General features: G+C 48.3%; 6 protein-coding genes and 3 non-coding genes across 9 annotated transcripts; 7 read left to right on the top strand and 2 right to left on the bottom strand.

Moving 5' to 3' along the window:
* Positions 1-594: 594 nt before the first annotated feature.
* Positions 595-1,752, top strand: ASPBRDRAFT_677751 (uncharacterized protein). Its single transcript, XM_067628948.1, has 3 exons — positions 595-681; positions 992-1,118; positions 1,148-1,752. Exons 2-3 carry the CDS (start codon positions 1,057-1,059, stop codon positions 1,515-1,517), a joined length of 432 nt encoding a protein of 143 aa, XP_067477916.1. The 5' UTR covers positions 595-681; positions 992-1,056; the 3' UTR covers positions 1,518-1,752.
* ASPBRDRAFT_56439 (uncharacterized protein) lies at positions 1,624-2,485 on the bottom strand (the record flags this gene model as incomplete). Its single annotated transcript, XM_067627566.1, has 4 exons — positions 1,624-1,857; positions 2,015-2,095; positions 2,237-2,312; positions 2,412-2,485. 4 exons carry the CDS (start codon positions 2,483-2,485, stop codon positions 1,624-1,626), a joined length of 465 nt encoding a protein of 154 aa, XP_067477915.1.
* ASPBRDRAFT_630387 (uncharacterized protein) lies at positions 2,353-4,945 on the top strand. The gene is made up of 2 exons (XM_067628404.1): positions 2,353-2,905; positions 2,986-4,945. Exons 1-2 carry the CDS (start codon positions 2,484-2,486, stop codon positions 4,898-4,900), a joined length of 2,337 nt encoding a protein of 778 aa, XP_067477914.1. The 5' UTR covers positions 2,353-2,483; the 3' UTR covers positions 4,901-4,945.
* Positions 4,946-5,804: 859 nt separating this feature from the next.
* ASPBRDRAFT_t173 lies at positions 5,805-5,877 on the bottom strand. Its single transcript has one exon. It is a non-coding gene; the product is annotated as a tRNA-Phe (tRNA).
* Positions 5,878-6,445: 568 nt separating this feature from the next.
* Positions 6,446-6,518, top strand: ASPBRDRAFT_t175. The gene has a single exon. It is a non-coding gene; the product is annotated as a tRNA-Phe (tRNA).
* A 979-nt stretch (positions 6,519-7,497) lies between these two features.
* On the top strand, positions 7,498-7,615 carry ASPBRDRAFT_t176. The gene has a single exon. It is a non-coding gene; the product is annotated as a tRNA-Phe (tRNA).
* Positions 7,616-7,927: 312 nt separating this feature from the next.
* On the top strand, positions 7,928-8,501 carry ASPBRDRAFT_630371 (uncharacterized protein). The gene has a single exon (XM_067628403.1). It carries the CDS (start codon positions 8,079-8,081, stop codon positions 8,382-8,384), a length of 306 nt encoding a protein of 101 aa, XP_067477913.1. The 5' UTR covers positions 7,928-8,078; the 3' UTR covers positions 8,385-8,501.
* Positions 8,406-12,015, top strand: ASPBRDRAFT_677735 (uncharacterized protein; the record flags this gene model as incomplete). The annotated part of the gene is made up of 7 exons (XM_067628947.1): positions 8,406-8,419; positions 8,525-8,837; positions 8,899-9,359; positions 9,393-9,705; positions 10,903-10,944; positions 11,221-11,327; positions 11,416-12,015. 7 exons carry the CDS (start codon positions 8,406-8,408, stop codon positions 11,690-11,692), a joined length of 1,527 nt encoding a protein of 508 aa, XP_067477912.1. The 3' UTR covers positions 11,693-12,015.
* ASPBRDRAFT_180824 (uncharacterized protein) lies at positions 11,815-13,988 on the top strand (the record flags this gene model as incomplete). Its single annotated transcript, XM_067619934.1, has 9 exons — positions 11,815-11,870; positions 11,938-11,985; positions 12,084-12,213; positions 12,276-12,319; positions 12,376-12,475; positions 12,544-12,900; positions 12,955-13,033; positions 13,098-13,281; positions 13,340-13,988. 9 exons carry the CDS (start codon positions 11,815-11,817, stop codon positions 13,602-13,604), a joined length of 1,263 nt encoding a protein of 420 aa, XP_067477911.1. The 3' UTR covers positions 13,605-13,988.
* Positions 13,989-14,715: the final 727 nt, after the last annotated feature.

Here is a 14,715-nt window from a genome sequence, read left to right as displayed (position 1 = left end):
GTGCTTATTTATACGTTCATACAAGGGGAAGGGGTTGGAGCGGTCGGAACAAAACTGGTCATCATGAGTGGTTGTAACTTGTAGTACTCCGTATAACTTGCCGGAAGAGAGTGGAGTGTCATGCGGCATTTGTTTGGATCGGTTGGTTTCGGAATATTTTGTGTAGTCATTTATACACAAGCCTTTATGCTGTGTAATCAGTCCAGTATGAACTGTGTGGTAGTATGTACCTGACTACAGTGTAGGTATCGACTATGGAGGATAGTAGCAACTACTAGCTGCCTCTTATATACATATTAAGTGACTGGCACACAAGTCATGGTATATTGCCCTCATCCATCCATATTAACTCACCAATCTATATGACGAAGCGAGTGGAACGCATGAGACAGTTATCTCCGAGCGTGGTATAATTCCTTCACCATCGTTGTCTGAGATTGATGCTCCAAAAAAACGGGGGCTGACTAACTAACTGCAGGTTGCGTGTGTTTCCACTTCCAAATCCTCCACCCTCAAATGCACTGTGCCACTGAGGCCTCTCTTCCACAAACGGGTCCAACGCATCAGCCAATGGTTAATGGACGGTGCGAGCCGATGGCTGGGAAGAGACCCATCGCCATGGAGACTAAGACCACTAAAACGGGTGATAACGGTGGTTCGTCCTCAGGAGACATGCTGCTGGTCTGCTGCAGGTTACTCCGTAGTCTCGTTATTTCTGTTGCCTGCGTGTCGCTGCATATGCCAAATATACGCATGCATACACATATACACATCTAAAAAAACTTTCTTCTCCCCTTCTATGTATGTACCACCGACATCGATATCCTATGAAACTACAACAAATAATGACTGCCTTCTTCTCGTAACTTTTTGTAACTTCTTCCCTAATGGTGATCGTAAGCAGCATCGACGTCATCAATCCATTGGATGGTATAAATAAACTTCAGAAAAGACCCCAACTACTGGATCATCAACCTTGTCCGGGGGGCAGTCGAGCAAAAGCGCAAATAATGCGAACTGAAAAGGGGGCACTCGCAGCGTATCATCTCCTCATCCATGCCGAATGAACCCTCCCTACTAGGACTAGCGTGTTTGTTCCTGACGCTAGCGCCAGCCCGGTTATAGCGCTAGACTTCAAGAGGATTAGTCTTCCTGCCTCGTTCCGCGGGTGTCGAGGCAAATCCCCTGCACGGGATTCCATGGATTCGGGGCTGCCACCTCCTTTTCCTTCCTTCTCTCTTCCACCCCCTCCGTCGTCATCCTTGACCCAACCCAAACTCTTGGTTCGGTTGGGTGGGATCGGAGCTACGGTGTGCTACCGTCTACACCGTCAAACACAAGAAAGGGAGTTCAGGCTTTCTGATCTTCCGCTGATGATAATGATGATGCTCGTCCATGCGAAACATTTGCGGAGTCGCTCATCCTCCCACTCAGTCGTCGCATCGTTACTCGTTTGGGGTGATACTACGGCCGCCACTACTGTCTCCAAAAGGCTAACCCTCCAGCTAACGATTTAGTTCACGGGCCTCTGTCCGCTTTTGCAATGGCAGTTGAATCCTGGAGTCGCCCGACAGTTTCCTTCTGCTTAGTTCAGATTGTTCTCCGTACGGCTGATGCAGCCCGTCATAACCGAGCATCGCTCCCTCCACCCCCTGGCAACGGCAGCTCTTCCTTGGGTCCGTCAGTATTGGATGGAATGGATGGATATCGGATTTGAGTGATGTTTGAGCCGAAGTCTCCGCTTTTCCATTTCCAGCACGAGTCGCTGTGATGCCGATGCCCTGCAGTCTCACCACGGACTAGTGAACCTAAGATCCTCGTTCCTCCGGTGGGGACGATCGGCCCTCGACTGCCGTCCTAGGTCCTCCCTATCTGGTAGTCCGACCACTCTTGGCTACTGAATGTACTCCGTACACATACTCGGAGAAGTGGCGTGTTCGCGGTGGTCTGCCTCTTGAACTTTCTCGTGCCATCAATGGTCTTGCGTTAAGCTCTTTTGGGCGTACAAACTAACTTCAGCCGACCAAATGTGTGGTGACTGTGGTCCTTGATACTTGTTGGCGCCCGCTCCCACGCTACTGTTCCCCTCGTTCTCCTAAAATAGCGCCGCGCTGTCTTTTTTTCTTTTTTCCTTCCCTCTCTTTCTTGAGTACGTCCTTTGGCCATCAGATTACAACTTCCGTTGTGATTTCTTACTGTTGCTTGTTGTGTCTCTTTCATTTTTCGTTCCTTACACCCACACTCCTTCGTATATACACGCTTTGGCTGGTGTGCCTCTTAATCTACTGTTCATACATTCCAGTGCCGTCCGTCTTTTCGACCATCGTTTCCCCACTCGAGCGCCTTTCCCCCTTTCCCGGTCTCCAACAGTCCTTTGCGCACTATACATACAAGCCGCCTCCACCCACTACTTTTCCTCCCCCTCCGCTGGCTCTCCCCTGTGCGCCCTGTTACGGTGCTCGTCAAATGCAACACCGGTGTTCATGATGAGTGTCGTCGCCAGTAGACCCGAGAGCGCTGTCGTGCCCTTCAGCCCCATTCCCCAAAGCGAATTTATACATTGCAAGGATGCAGCATATGCCGTGACAGTGCAGCCGGTCTCCTCTCGAACGTCATCAGTGTCTTCCTTCAAGAGCAATTACAGTGTCTCTACTGCCCCTACAGTTTACTCTCCTATCTCTCCCGCATCACCAGCTCGCGTATTCGACTCCGCTGCCTCTCTGGACAAGATACTGGAGTCGGTATTCAAGCGACTACCACAAGAAGTCTACGATGCCATTCTAGATCAATTGGAACTTTTGCATGTTGGCCCGAATCAGACCGGATGCTTAACATGCTTTCAGCGCGACTTGCACGCTCTTTCCTTGACCTGCCGGGCGTGGGAGAAGGGGGTCAGAGCAAAGTTGTGAGTACATGGTTTTGCTTTCAAGCATGCCCTTAGTCATAGCTATTTTCACGTATGCTGATCAGACCACCTTCATCTAGGTATAACCGCATTCATATCATTGGAAATGATTCACCGTCGCAATTGAAGAAATATCGGCTCAAAAGGGGAAGCCGCTTAAAGTTGCTCAGGCGAACTCTCCGGGAGAGGAAGTTGCTGGCCAATCTCGTTCTGGAGCTTCGAGTGCCCCAAATGGACCTGCTGTTCACCACAGTAAAGCAGAGCACTCAATGGCAAGAGTATCGAGACCTAGTCGCCTCGGTCGTCATGGTGTGCCCAAACTTGGAACGATTGCTCGGCTTGACCATCCCGTACAACCATGAGTTCGATCGCCTGACACATGCGCTGTCTACACGTCGAAAGTTAAAGGAGCACACATGGGTTCTAGGAGAGGCCCCGGCGGTTTCTGAAGAATCCCCTCGCAGCACATCATGCCCTTGGAGCTTGGGCCCCTCACAAATGTTTGAGTTTCTTAACTACCATGAGTCATGGACTAATCTAGAGACGCTGATGCTTTACGGTGTCAACGAGAACAACGCCCTGGAACCGAGTATCTTCCTTCGCATGGTCAGCCTTCTGCCGTCGCTGCGGAATCTTTGCATTTCCAACTTTGATGCGGATGCTTTTGCGGACAGCGCGCTGCTGTGCCTACCGTCACTGGAATCTCTCCGCTTGGAGAACCTCCCGGGCGTGACTGATTCAGGGCTGTGCCAATATGCCATGCGCCCGGAGTCTCGCTCGCTCAAGACCTTGGCCCTAGTCGAACAGAACATAGATTCGTTGCTTACGATTTCGAAAATCCTATCATCGCTGAGACAACTAGAACGATTCAAGTTCGTCCAGAGCAACAAGAATCCTACGCTGAACGCCGATGGAATCGTCTTCCAACCGCTTTTCGCCTCCTCGACCCTTCGATATTTGCATTGGGATGTTACAGGACCCGACTCTGCCGCCGGGCTCGGCAGGCTCGATTACGCTCCGTTCGTGAAACCCCCGCGGCATACAGAATCACCGAACTCTCATCTGGCTCAGAGTATCCTGTCTGTGGGATTCCCTCGCCTTGAAGCACTACGAGCACCCTCGGATATAGAACCTCCGGGAGTCCTCCAGGCTGTATGTCAGCCAATACCACACGGGCAGGCACTGCTCAAGCCGGACCGTTACAGCCTTCCCCGTAGCTCCCACGGCTCTGTTACGACCCGGCCAATGGCCCTGCCCGCGGGGAACAACTTGACCTCTGCTCGTATACGAGCACAGACTTTCATCGATATGGCAGCGAAGGACACGGAAACCGGGATGCGGCTGCTCATCACTGATCACTCGGACTCGTACGTTCCAGACAATGCATTGGACGAACTCTCCGATGATGGGTCCGATCTCGACATGGACGAGTTCGGCATCGGTGGTGTGCAGCCCAAGAATGATGTCCTACCCGACGACCACGAAGGACCGGTCACCGTGTATGACTTTCGGATGCCAGCCTTCATGGGGAGGATAGGCGCTAGGACAAGTGACAAGGACATCTCAATTCCGCGGTTCATCCTCCGTCCAGATATACCAGGGCAGGATGGTGATGGAGGCCTAGTCGATTGGAAACATGTGCTGGCCTCTAGCCAGTCGCTCACATATGCTGCTGGGGTTGGAGTAAATTGCTTTGGCGGCAAGGGCCACGCGAAACCGGCGCCCGAAGAGCCACCATCGCCAACCTCAACTACAACCTCCCGCTTCGGATGGGGCAGCATCGGCAGTCGGTCTGCGCTGGGCACCAGTCCAAATACTCCTACAACGCCAGCGACACCGATGAGTCTCTCGTCTACAACGGCACTCCCTTGGGACCGGGATACCTGTACCGGATCATGGAATTATAGCCACAAAAGTGGTAGGGACTGGTGGTTCCATATGGAACGAGACCGCCCAGGAAACGTCGAAATCGTCGACGTTAAGCGACTATTCTAGTCAGGTTGATGTACATCACCGGTGACGTGCATTTTGATTCTACCTTTCATTGGTACTTTGTTTCTCAGGAATGGCATGCTATGGTACATGCTATCTGTTGGTATACACGCAGAAACGGCGTTTACGGATTGACGGATGGATGGACGATCTCATCAATTGTGGATAATCTTTTTTTTTTTTTATTTCTCTGTGATATCTTTCTGGCCTCGACATACCCGGTGCAGCAGGGGTTATTCCCATCTCTGTCTCATTAATTGGCATCTCTCTTTCTCTCTCTCTCTCTCATTTTGGTGGTTCTCACTTACCGCATAGATTCCTATCATCTAGGTCATCTCCGTCTACTAGTGTTTGGCGCACATGGAGAGGATTGCACCGGCGTGAGCAACGCACCTTTACATAATGCTGCAGCTTTTGTTCATTTGGTATATATCCATGTGCCTTCGTTTGTACAGCTTATCATCTGGGGTGGCATTTGTCGTTTTCCACATATATTTATTCCTGTACACTTATAGTACTAGTTTCATTGATCAGACTGATCAGTACATATACTTAGTGCGTAATGCATAACTATGAACCTTCAAGCAAAATGTTAATTCACAACCCATGATAAATGAATGATGACAAGTATAGACTCAAAGACTTGTTCATCTCCCATATTCCATGATTTGTGTCTGGATAGAGCCGGAAATCCTTTCCCCCTTTCACACCGTAGAAGGTTTAGTCGATACTCAACTCAAAAAATAAAAGGAAGACCAAGTACACACATAACATATCTCTCCAATTCAATAAGGCATAAGGAGTGACGACACGAAGACAAATAAAATAGAAGAACAAAGAAAGACATTGACTGAAAAGGTAGAAAGAAGGGTCGGGAAAATAAATAAAAGATAAAAGAAAAAAGGAATGGGGCAAGCCGGGCTTGAACCGGCCACCTCCAGATCTTCAGTCTGACGCGCTCCCAGATGCGCCATTGCCCCATTGGTCGATATTTAGATTGCTAAAAAGTGCTACATGAAGCTAGACAAAATGTAAAGAAGAAATAACTTCCTGGCAAAGGCAATTGAGATGGAGTTGTCGAGTAGGGTTGTTGGTTTTACCTATGAATAGGATAGTAAGGGTTATTGAATAGTTGGGTGGTTAAAGAGTTCATTTGTGTGAGGTTTTCTGCAGAACAACGAACAATGGACACCGGTAAGGAAGGTTAGGGATGGGTTACGGGTAGTCTTTGTTGTCTTTCTCTTTATGTTGCTTTTTGTCCTTTCCTCTCTTAGTGCAAACAATAGTGCATTGGCATATCAGGAGACTCATATGATAAAGTGAGTCTGTCATGAGAATTATGTGAAGATAGCAAGTTGGCTGAGGTGATATTATCCCTGCTTGCAGTACAAAACAGACTTAACTATGTATGTCCAGGACGTAGGAAATAAGTTGGCTGTGAACTCATCGAGCTATTGTCAAATAGTTCCATAAGACTGCTGGCTTAACACCTATAGCCCGTGATTCCCCCTCATAATGTCAAAATCCTCAACAAGTATCACTAATCAAGGGGCAATGGCGCATCTGGGAGCGCGTCAGACTGAAGATCTGGAGGTGGCCGGTTCAAGCCCGGCTTGCCCCATTCTTTTTTTTTGCTTTCTTCCCTTTATCTCCTCTACATTTTTACCTGTGGAATTGGTGCCGTTGGGGTTAAATTGCATATTGTGGGAGAAAGGTTATGTTGTGGGGTGTTTGTAGATTAGGCTAACCATATATAGTTAGTATATAGTTGTGAGATCTCGGCTGGTAGTTAGGTTATGTAATCACTAAGTCACTTGTTGGCAAGTTGCTCATATCATGCATTTTGGATTCAAATACCGTGTTCTGTCTCACCTTGTGAATACTACATTTGCTTGGTGTATGTCAGGGATGGGCTGGCGATGAACATGTCATGTTGATAAGAGGTATTGCAAAGCGGGGTTTGCGGTTTTGAGGGTGTCGCTGTGGTTTATTTTGTCGCCTTGGCTGTGAGATAGATGTAAAAGCCGACTAATTATTATTTACTGTGAAAACAAGTTGTACGGATAGATTATGAACCTGGTGTCGAGCAGCGTTGTGTTTATACTTGATGTGATGTAGAGCCTGATCGTTCCGGTTGGATGTTCTTCGCGATACCATAGTTCCCTTAAGGACTGGACATGGGGCGAGCAGTCTAGGTAGACTGCTTATGGGGTATAACTGCGTCGGTCGTAATATAGCAAACTGAATAGTTATGGGCATGAGTTAGATCATGAGTGCATGCTCAATACATGCGTGCCCGTCATCGTATTGATTTTGGTTGAAGTACCATCAGTAGTAGACGGTCATTAGGCGCCGTCGATTATAGTATGCTAGTAAGTGCCTCAGTAAACATCCGTGCCAGCCAACTCCAATACGCGTTTACCGATGGATAACACCATTGTAGTACGATTAGAATTATTGTAGGATAGTTAGTATAAAAAAACAATCGTCTAAAGTGTAATATTGTCGCCCTCAGTGGCCGGAATAACCTCGTAAAGTGAGGTAATATTTATACAAAAGGTCTACAAGAGTATGAATCAATCCCCAACTTACACATAATGGGGGCAATGGCGCATCTGGGAGCGCGTCAGACTGAAGCTCTAACTTCGGCCATAGGCTTCGTCCGAAAGGACGTCCCTGTTAATCTGAAGGTGGCCGGTTCAAGCCCGGCTTGCCCCAATTTCTTTTTTTCTTTTTTCTTTATCCGGTCTCCCACCCACCATCCATGTCTGCTGCCCCTTTATACATTATTTCGCTATATATTTGATTTATTCATCGATGCATACATATGCTTATCCATCTTTAACCTTCGTCAATTTTTCTTTTCCCCATTCCTTTGATTATTGCTTGATTACTTAATCCTCCCTCCCATTGTACAGACGCGCTTAGCTCCACAGTTATCTGCTACAGTTAATGCATCATATCGCCAGCACATCTGCTACGTCCAGTATCCGATATGCCTGCCTTATTTCTCCTGATGGTATCTCGGATATTTGCTAATCAATTTGAAAATGCATCTTTCAGAGCTGTTGTAGGTCCTTCAGGTTAGATCATGCGAAGTTCACACTCAGATACACACAATTAGTGGAAAGCTGAGGCTATTCCATGCACCAACAGTTCGGATTACTCCATATGTGAGACCATGAAAGCAATAGATGGTGGTTCTTACTTCTATCCGGGCTGGCACAAGAGGAAAATGAAGGGAGAGGCAAAGAGGGAGTGTGCGTTATACTATACGAGTATGTACAGGCATGACCGTGACTTGTTCTCACATTTCTATATGATGGCTGGAAAGGCCCTTGGAATACGAAACAGACGCAAATCAAAAGCTTATACATGTTCCATATTGTTGCTCTCATGTGTCGTTGCACTGATAACAGGTACTGCCGATGGTTATGCACGTCTGCAGGGCAGCAGATCGATAGGATTACCCCGATGTCTGGGATGATACTGCTGCTCCTACTATTCAATGTACAAGTTAAGGTAATGGCTATTCAACATATCCAAAGGTTCCATCAAGCGAGATTGTAGTGAACCAGGTAGAAGAAAAACGGAAAGTCCATGTGCATCTCATGTGGACCCCGTTAGAATGAATAGCTATCTCCAGACATGCTTGGACATAAATACAACGCTATTCCTATTCGTAGGTGCAAGGGGACACGGCACCATTGAACAGAGCTGCGTTCGATACCAATCAGATTCTAACTTTCCAACACTACTATACTGCTCTCGTCTCATACCGAAGATGGTCTGGAAATCATGGCTCTCGCCTGAAGAGCACGACAGTTCATACCGGATCGAGTGGGGATCTAAGGTAGCCAAGCTATTGGATTGTGCCAAGGTCCCCTACGTGGCCTGGGGAGATTTGATGGACGCTCACTTGTGCGCGGATTTTCGTACTGTAAGGCAAACTAACCACCTGATAGGCTAAGAGAAAAGAAAGGCTGACTGATTGACAATAGGAACGTACCCTTTGCTTCGTGGTTCCGGATAATCGCCTGGATGCCGCTATACGAGCTTTGCGACTTGCTGGTTTATCTGAGGATCCTTGTCGAGTTGATTTTTGCGACTGGGCCGGGTCGCCTGACAGCGGTAACTATAATTCTTCCCCATGGCCTGCCCATCACTTCCATTTCTTCCGTCGCTGTCAAGATTTTGGCCGGGAAACAACTGTCTGCTACCCTATCGGTCTGTTACGAAAATCCCAGTGGCTCTGGCTCTTGCCCGATCCCCCACTCGACTTTCCTGAACCCAATGACCCTAATTTCATGCTCTCTACGGACCGCCGTCACCCTGACTGGGATATGAAAGGGTTCGGAAACTCATTTTATCCCATAAAGCTGCTCACCCCGGCGCGATGGATAGAGTCACTCTTCTGCCAGGTAATAAGAGATAAGAGTACAATAGATCGCCTTCAATGCGCGTGGTGTGGGTATGTTAGTTTGAATATTCGGAGGTGGTTTCGACCCGTTCAAAGGTTCCATGAACGACTTGCAAGACTTCTTCCCCCAGAACTTTTTCATCTAGACCTCCTCCAGGAACCGTTTCGCACAATCTATAAGCTGAAGACGTACCAGCTTTACTATTGCCCTGACTACCTTTTGGCTGAAAAAATGACGGACCGATTGTGGGAAGAATGGCAAGAAGCTGGTTCTATGCCAGATCCAGTTTACCCGTATGATATCGAAAACTGCAAGAGGATGATTGAGAAGGCCAGACGGAGGTATGGCTATTCACGCGATGAAATTAGCAAGTTGCTGCGTATTGGTGTTTAGAATCCAGAGTCAATCTTTCACTCACTTAACATATCTTCCTCCTTTGCGGTCTTCCTACCAGGAAATGTTCTAGCGAGAACTTACCGCCAAGCAGAGGGCTAGATGGCTGATATTAGACTTCAAAAATCGGATGTATAATCCTTATATAGAGCCTTAATACTTACCGCTTTGTTTCCTTAAACCAATTATTTAGATGCCTCTCCTCCTGAGTTTGACCTTACTAAACTAAGATGCACACTTCCTTCTCCTGGCCGCTGGTCAAAGGAGTGGTGAGACCCACTTCCGAGTTTCTTGATAGAAGAGTGACGGGCAGGTAGAGACTTGAATTGCGCATGCAGATAACAAAGGAACATGCCACACAAAGAGATTAGCGTATGACGCTTCCTCAGTCACAGCTAGTAATAACACTCACACAGCTGTGCGACACCCCAGAAGACAATTTGAGCCCCTGCCTGACGGAATGTGATTAAGGATTTTGGATCTTTGATTCTGCCGAGCGCGAGGGTATCCTAATGGCACCCATCGTATTTAATCCAGCATGTGTAGGTATTGAAACGAGCAAACTATTGCATGAGACCTCTAGTGAGGACTCCAGAAGGGTCCGGAAAATAGATCCGCACTTGGGGCTTGGTGAATCTGGTAGGCACTATTAGTGAGTGTCTATGGACCTCCGGGTTAGCGTATCTCTTTATTATCAACATAGACAATATTATGATTGGGAGTGACTTGATTCTAAAGGTATCGCGTACTCTAGCCATAAAAAATGCCCAGAGACTGCTTGGATGTAGTTGGCAGTTCTCTCTGACTTACTGTCATCTGCCAATATCAAGACGTCAATAAAAGCACGCCAGGTGAAGGTGTGTTCCTTATTCGTTCTTTACCGTCGAGACTCTTCATCAGCTTTTCCTTATGCCTGATGTCGTCGTAGAAAGTAATCTCAGAAGTAATAAGCTCTTATTGTTATCCAAACCCAGCTCCTGCCCCAAGCCCGCTAGTCTCTCACCACAGCACACACTACGTTCCCACCCAAACCCCCAGCAAAGAGCAATCCACGTACAGTCCAGAGACGCTCAAATACCACTCACAGAAACTAGAACAAGCATACCAAGATACAAAGCTGTTTTGCTTGCTTATCATTCTGGGCTCCTCATTGATGAACCTTGCTAGGAAACTACTGCTAGTGTCCTGGAGTCTCCACTGACCATCGCCACAGACATGAGTTTACGTGGCAGGGTGGCAACCCACGGAGGACAGATTCCGATCTTATGCTGTTGGAGGTTAGACAGTAATTAAGTAGATTGGCTAGGGGCTCTCTGCCTATCGCATTCTCCGTACAGCAGCCCGCTTGGGGTCGGACTGCGGACCGTGATCTGACAAACTGACCCTGGGTATGGGAGCTGTCCTAGATCATATGCTCTGGTAGACTTGGAGACTGGGTAAAGATGGAGGCTTTGATAGGAATTGGGTAAGGGATGACCTGTGGTGATTACTCGTCTGGGCGGATGCTAGAGGTGGTCGGCGCCAGTGCTCCTCTTTTCGAACGGACCAGACACAGGATTTATAGTACACACCAGAGCAGACTTGGAGACCAGACACAGCTCCATCACCACCACCACGTGTACTGTCAGCGACTAGACAGACAAGACCCATTTTTGCACGGCTGACGGGTAATGCTTCCGGTAAAAAAGACAGGAGTTGAATTAGGACGGTTGACTCCATCTCGCCCGTCGACCCACCCTCTCACCCATGGTGCACCACTTGTAGCCAAAGGCGCTTATGCGCCAAAAGCACGTCTGTACATATGATAGTCAGGAGGGAATTGACTAAAACAGGGAACCTTGTGCCCCAAGGATCCAATTTCCTTGATTTGCCCCCTTTCTCTTCTCACGGGCCCGGGTCCCTGGCTCCTATCACGGAAACGGAGGGTGGGGACGACTTCAAGCCCGGTGTTTCTGTCACTTTGGGCTTTATACCGAACTAAAACGACAGGCGGGGGTCCTATAAATCTGGATTCAATCGTTCTACTGCACGTCGTGATTGTAAACGCTCATCTGCTCTTGTCTCTTTGTTTGTCTCAACGCCCCCCAAAAACATCCGGATAACATGGAAGGCTTCATCCGCTCTGAGTTCCTAGGCACGGTGTTCGAGTATACAAAGCGGTAAGTTCAGCTGGGTGTAACTTGACGCTAAGTAATGAGTCTAACCTTGATCGTAACTGTTGGACAGATATGGAAACTTGCAACCCATTGGACTGGGGGTGTATGGCCTTGTTTGGTAGTTCCTGCCCTGTTTTTCCTTGTTTTCTGCTTGGAAGAGAGAGAGAGAGATAGAAAGAGAGAGAGAGTGAGTGAGTGACTGACATTTCAACCCAGCTCGGCACATGATCAGATTACGGGACAGGCAGTTGCCATAAAAAAAGTCATCAAGCCGTTCGAAACTGCCACAGTGGCAAAGCGTACCTTCCGAGAAGTGAAACTCTTGAAGCATTTCCGACACGAGAATGTATGGCCGGCTCGTTCACTCCACCTTTAAGACGCCTTCTTTAGTCTGATTACTATCTACAGCTCATCGGTCTTTGTGACATTTTCGTCTCCCCACTGGAGGACATGTAAGTACCCACCAACCATCAATGTCATCACATTGGCACTTACAACTTCCCATCAGCTATTTAGTGACTGAACTCCTTGCGACGGATTTGAACCGACTGATGAGATCTAAACCACTGGAGCCCCAATTTGTCCAATACTTTACCTACCAGATATTGGTAAGTCGGCAGAGTGGTAACCCCAACAGGATGCCAGCTCCTTCAAATGACTAATTCAATCTTCATAGCGTGGTCTAAAGTACATCCACTCCGCCGGCGTAATCCATCGGGACCTCAAGCCTAGCAATATCCTGGTCAACGAGAATTGCGATCTCAAGATATGCGACTTTGGGCTCGCACGAGTGAAGGAACATCAGATGACCGGCTATGTGTCTACACGCTATTATCGAGCACCGGAGATCATGCTGACATGGCAGAGATACGGTGTGGAGGTAGACCTCTGGAGTACTGGGTGTATCCTTGCCGAGATGCTCTCTGGAAAGCCCCTGTTTCCCGGGAAGGATCATATCAATCAATTTTACTTGATCATCGATCTCTTGGGCAATCCCCCTGATGAGGTTATCGATCGCATCTGCAGTAAGAATGTGCGCCTCGAGAAACTACTATCTATACTAGTCCCATGCTCACCTGAATGACAGACGGTACAGATTGTCAAGTCACTTGGGAAAAGACAACCACGCTGTCTAAAGACGATGTTCTCGAGCGTCGATGAAGCCGGTATGTGATATCTTGTTCAGGGATGATTGATGGTCTACCTTACTCACTGAAGCCTGCGGTACAGCTGTGGACCTCCTCGAAAAATTCCTAGTCTTCGATCCGCACGCCAGGATGTCGGCCAGCAATGCTCTAGAGCACCGCTATTTGCAGATATACCATGATCCCACCGACGAACCTAGCGTCGAGAGACCATTCGATTGGTCGTTCGACGGCACTCAACTCTCCAAGGAGACACTCAAGCTCATGATGCATGTTCGCCCGGTGTCTTTACTCCATGTATACGATAAACTAACACGGAGCATACAGATATGCAGAAGTGCTGGATTATCACCAATCCGACGAATTAGCCCATCCGGTTACTCTTGCTGAAGAGCCGATCTCGGGAGCTGATCTGCTCCCGAACTTCAGCACATTCCCTGTGCCAGGACGGGAGACTGATACAAACCCGGACTCTACGTTTAGCCTCTTGGAGCCTTGGTCCACGTGGGACATTGCTGGCCTCGATCTATCAGTAGCAGCAACAGATTACGTGGACCCATCTGGTCCTAGTTTACCAACAACAATTGGGTGAGCATGGAAACACCAGTGATAAGTCTAAGCTCGGGGGTCGAGCAGATTCTGTATTTCCGATACCTTGGAAGAACTACTCTATAAGTGGCATGATGAAGTCTTCCACTTTTTCTCCCCCCTCCCGTTTCCTTTCCCACGTCGAGAGTACCAGATAATACGAGACAGATTAGAAGCCACACTCTTGGCCCGTGTGCTGTATTGAGATCGTGTACATTTCCCAACTAAGTATAAGGCGAGATGCTTCTCGTCGTCTGAGGGTCCAAACAGACAGCAACCATACATATGTCGTCGAACTCTGGCATAGTATGGGTCTTCGAGACTGCGATTCGTGAGTAAGACGAACCCCGCGGAGTTGCACGAATCTTCCCTGACGGGGCATCTTCTGGGAGCGTCCATGGTAATTCCGGTCCTACATGCATTATTAACGATGTTCTGTACTGAGTTGGCACTAGGGCGATTAAACAGAGAGTAGTTCGTCTCGAAAACAAGCGTTGGAGTGACGTTCCATGCCACCGCAGACATCGCAGCAGGCCCCGATCTTTGTGAAAAATAGTATGGAGATGCGGACAGCCAGGATGACCCAGGCTCATCGATCATTGTAGAGAATCTACCACTGAGTAAATTAACGCCCCGGCCGAAAGTGTCCGATGGATAGACACTCCCCCCTGCCCCATCAAGTCTAGCAGTGTCCATCTGAACTTGATCTGGTATGGGCTTCACTCGCCACCCTAGTTACCAAGTGCTTATTCACCACTGGCTGCTCCCTTAGCCAGCTAGCTGGCTGGCTAGCAAGGGCAGCCCTTAGTGAGTAAGTGGGCACGGTGTACACTGTACGGAGTACACAGTAACTGAATGGAGCTCTCCCAATGGCCACGTCAGGCCCGAGGGGGTGGCAAAAGTCACCCATACAGGGGAGGGTGTAGCACTGTAAAGAGACTAGAGAAACCAACGACTAGAGAGGCTTTTCACGTAGATCTCATTACTGTGGGGCTGACTAGTAGATAGGCCATGATGGCCATCAGATCTAGATCTGAACTCTCTGTCTCTCTCTTCTGTTTGAGACTTTGAGAGTCTAAGCGAGGTGGGGAGTGGAGACGGCCATGTCCGACTCT

This window comes from Aspergillus brasiliensis, assembly GCF_001889945.1.
Source record: "Aspergillus brasiliensis CBS 101740 unplaced genomic scaffold ASPBRscaffold_8, whole genome shotgun sequence".
Classification (NCBI taxonomy): Eukaryota; Fungi; Ascomycota; class Eurotiomycetes; order Eurotiales; family Aspergillaceae; genus Aspergillus; species Aspergillus brasiliensis.
Note: the sequence above shows the minus strand (reverse complement) of the source record. Positions and strands in the feature narration are given on the sequence as shown.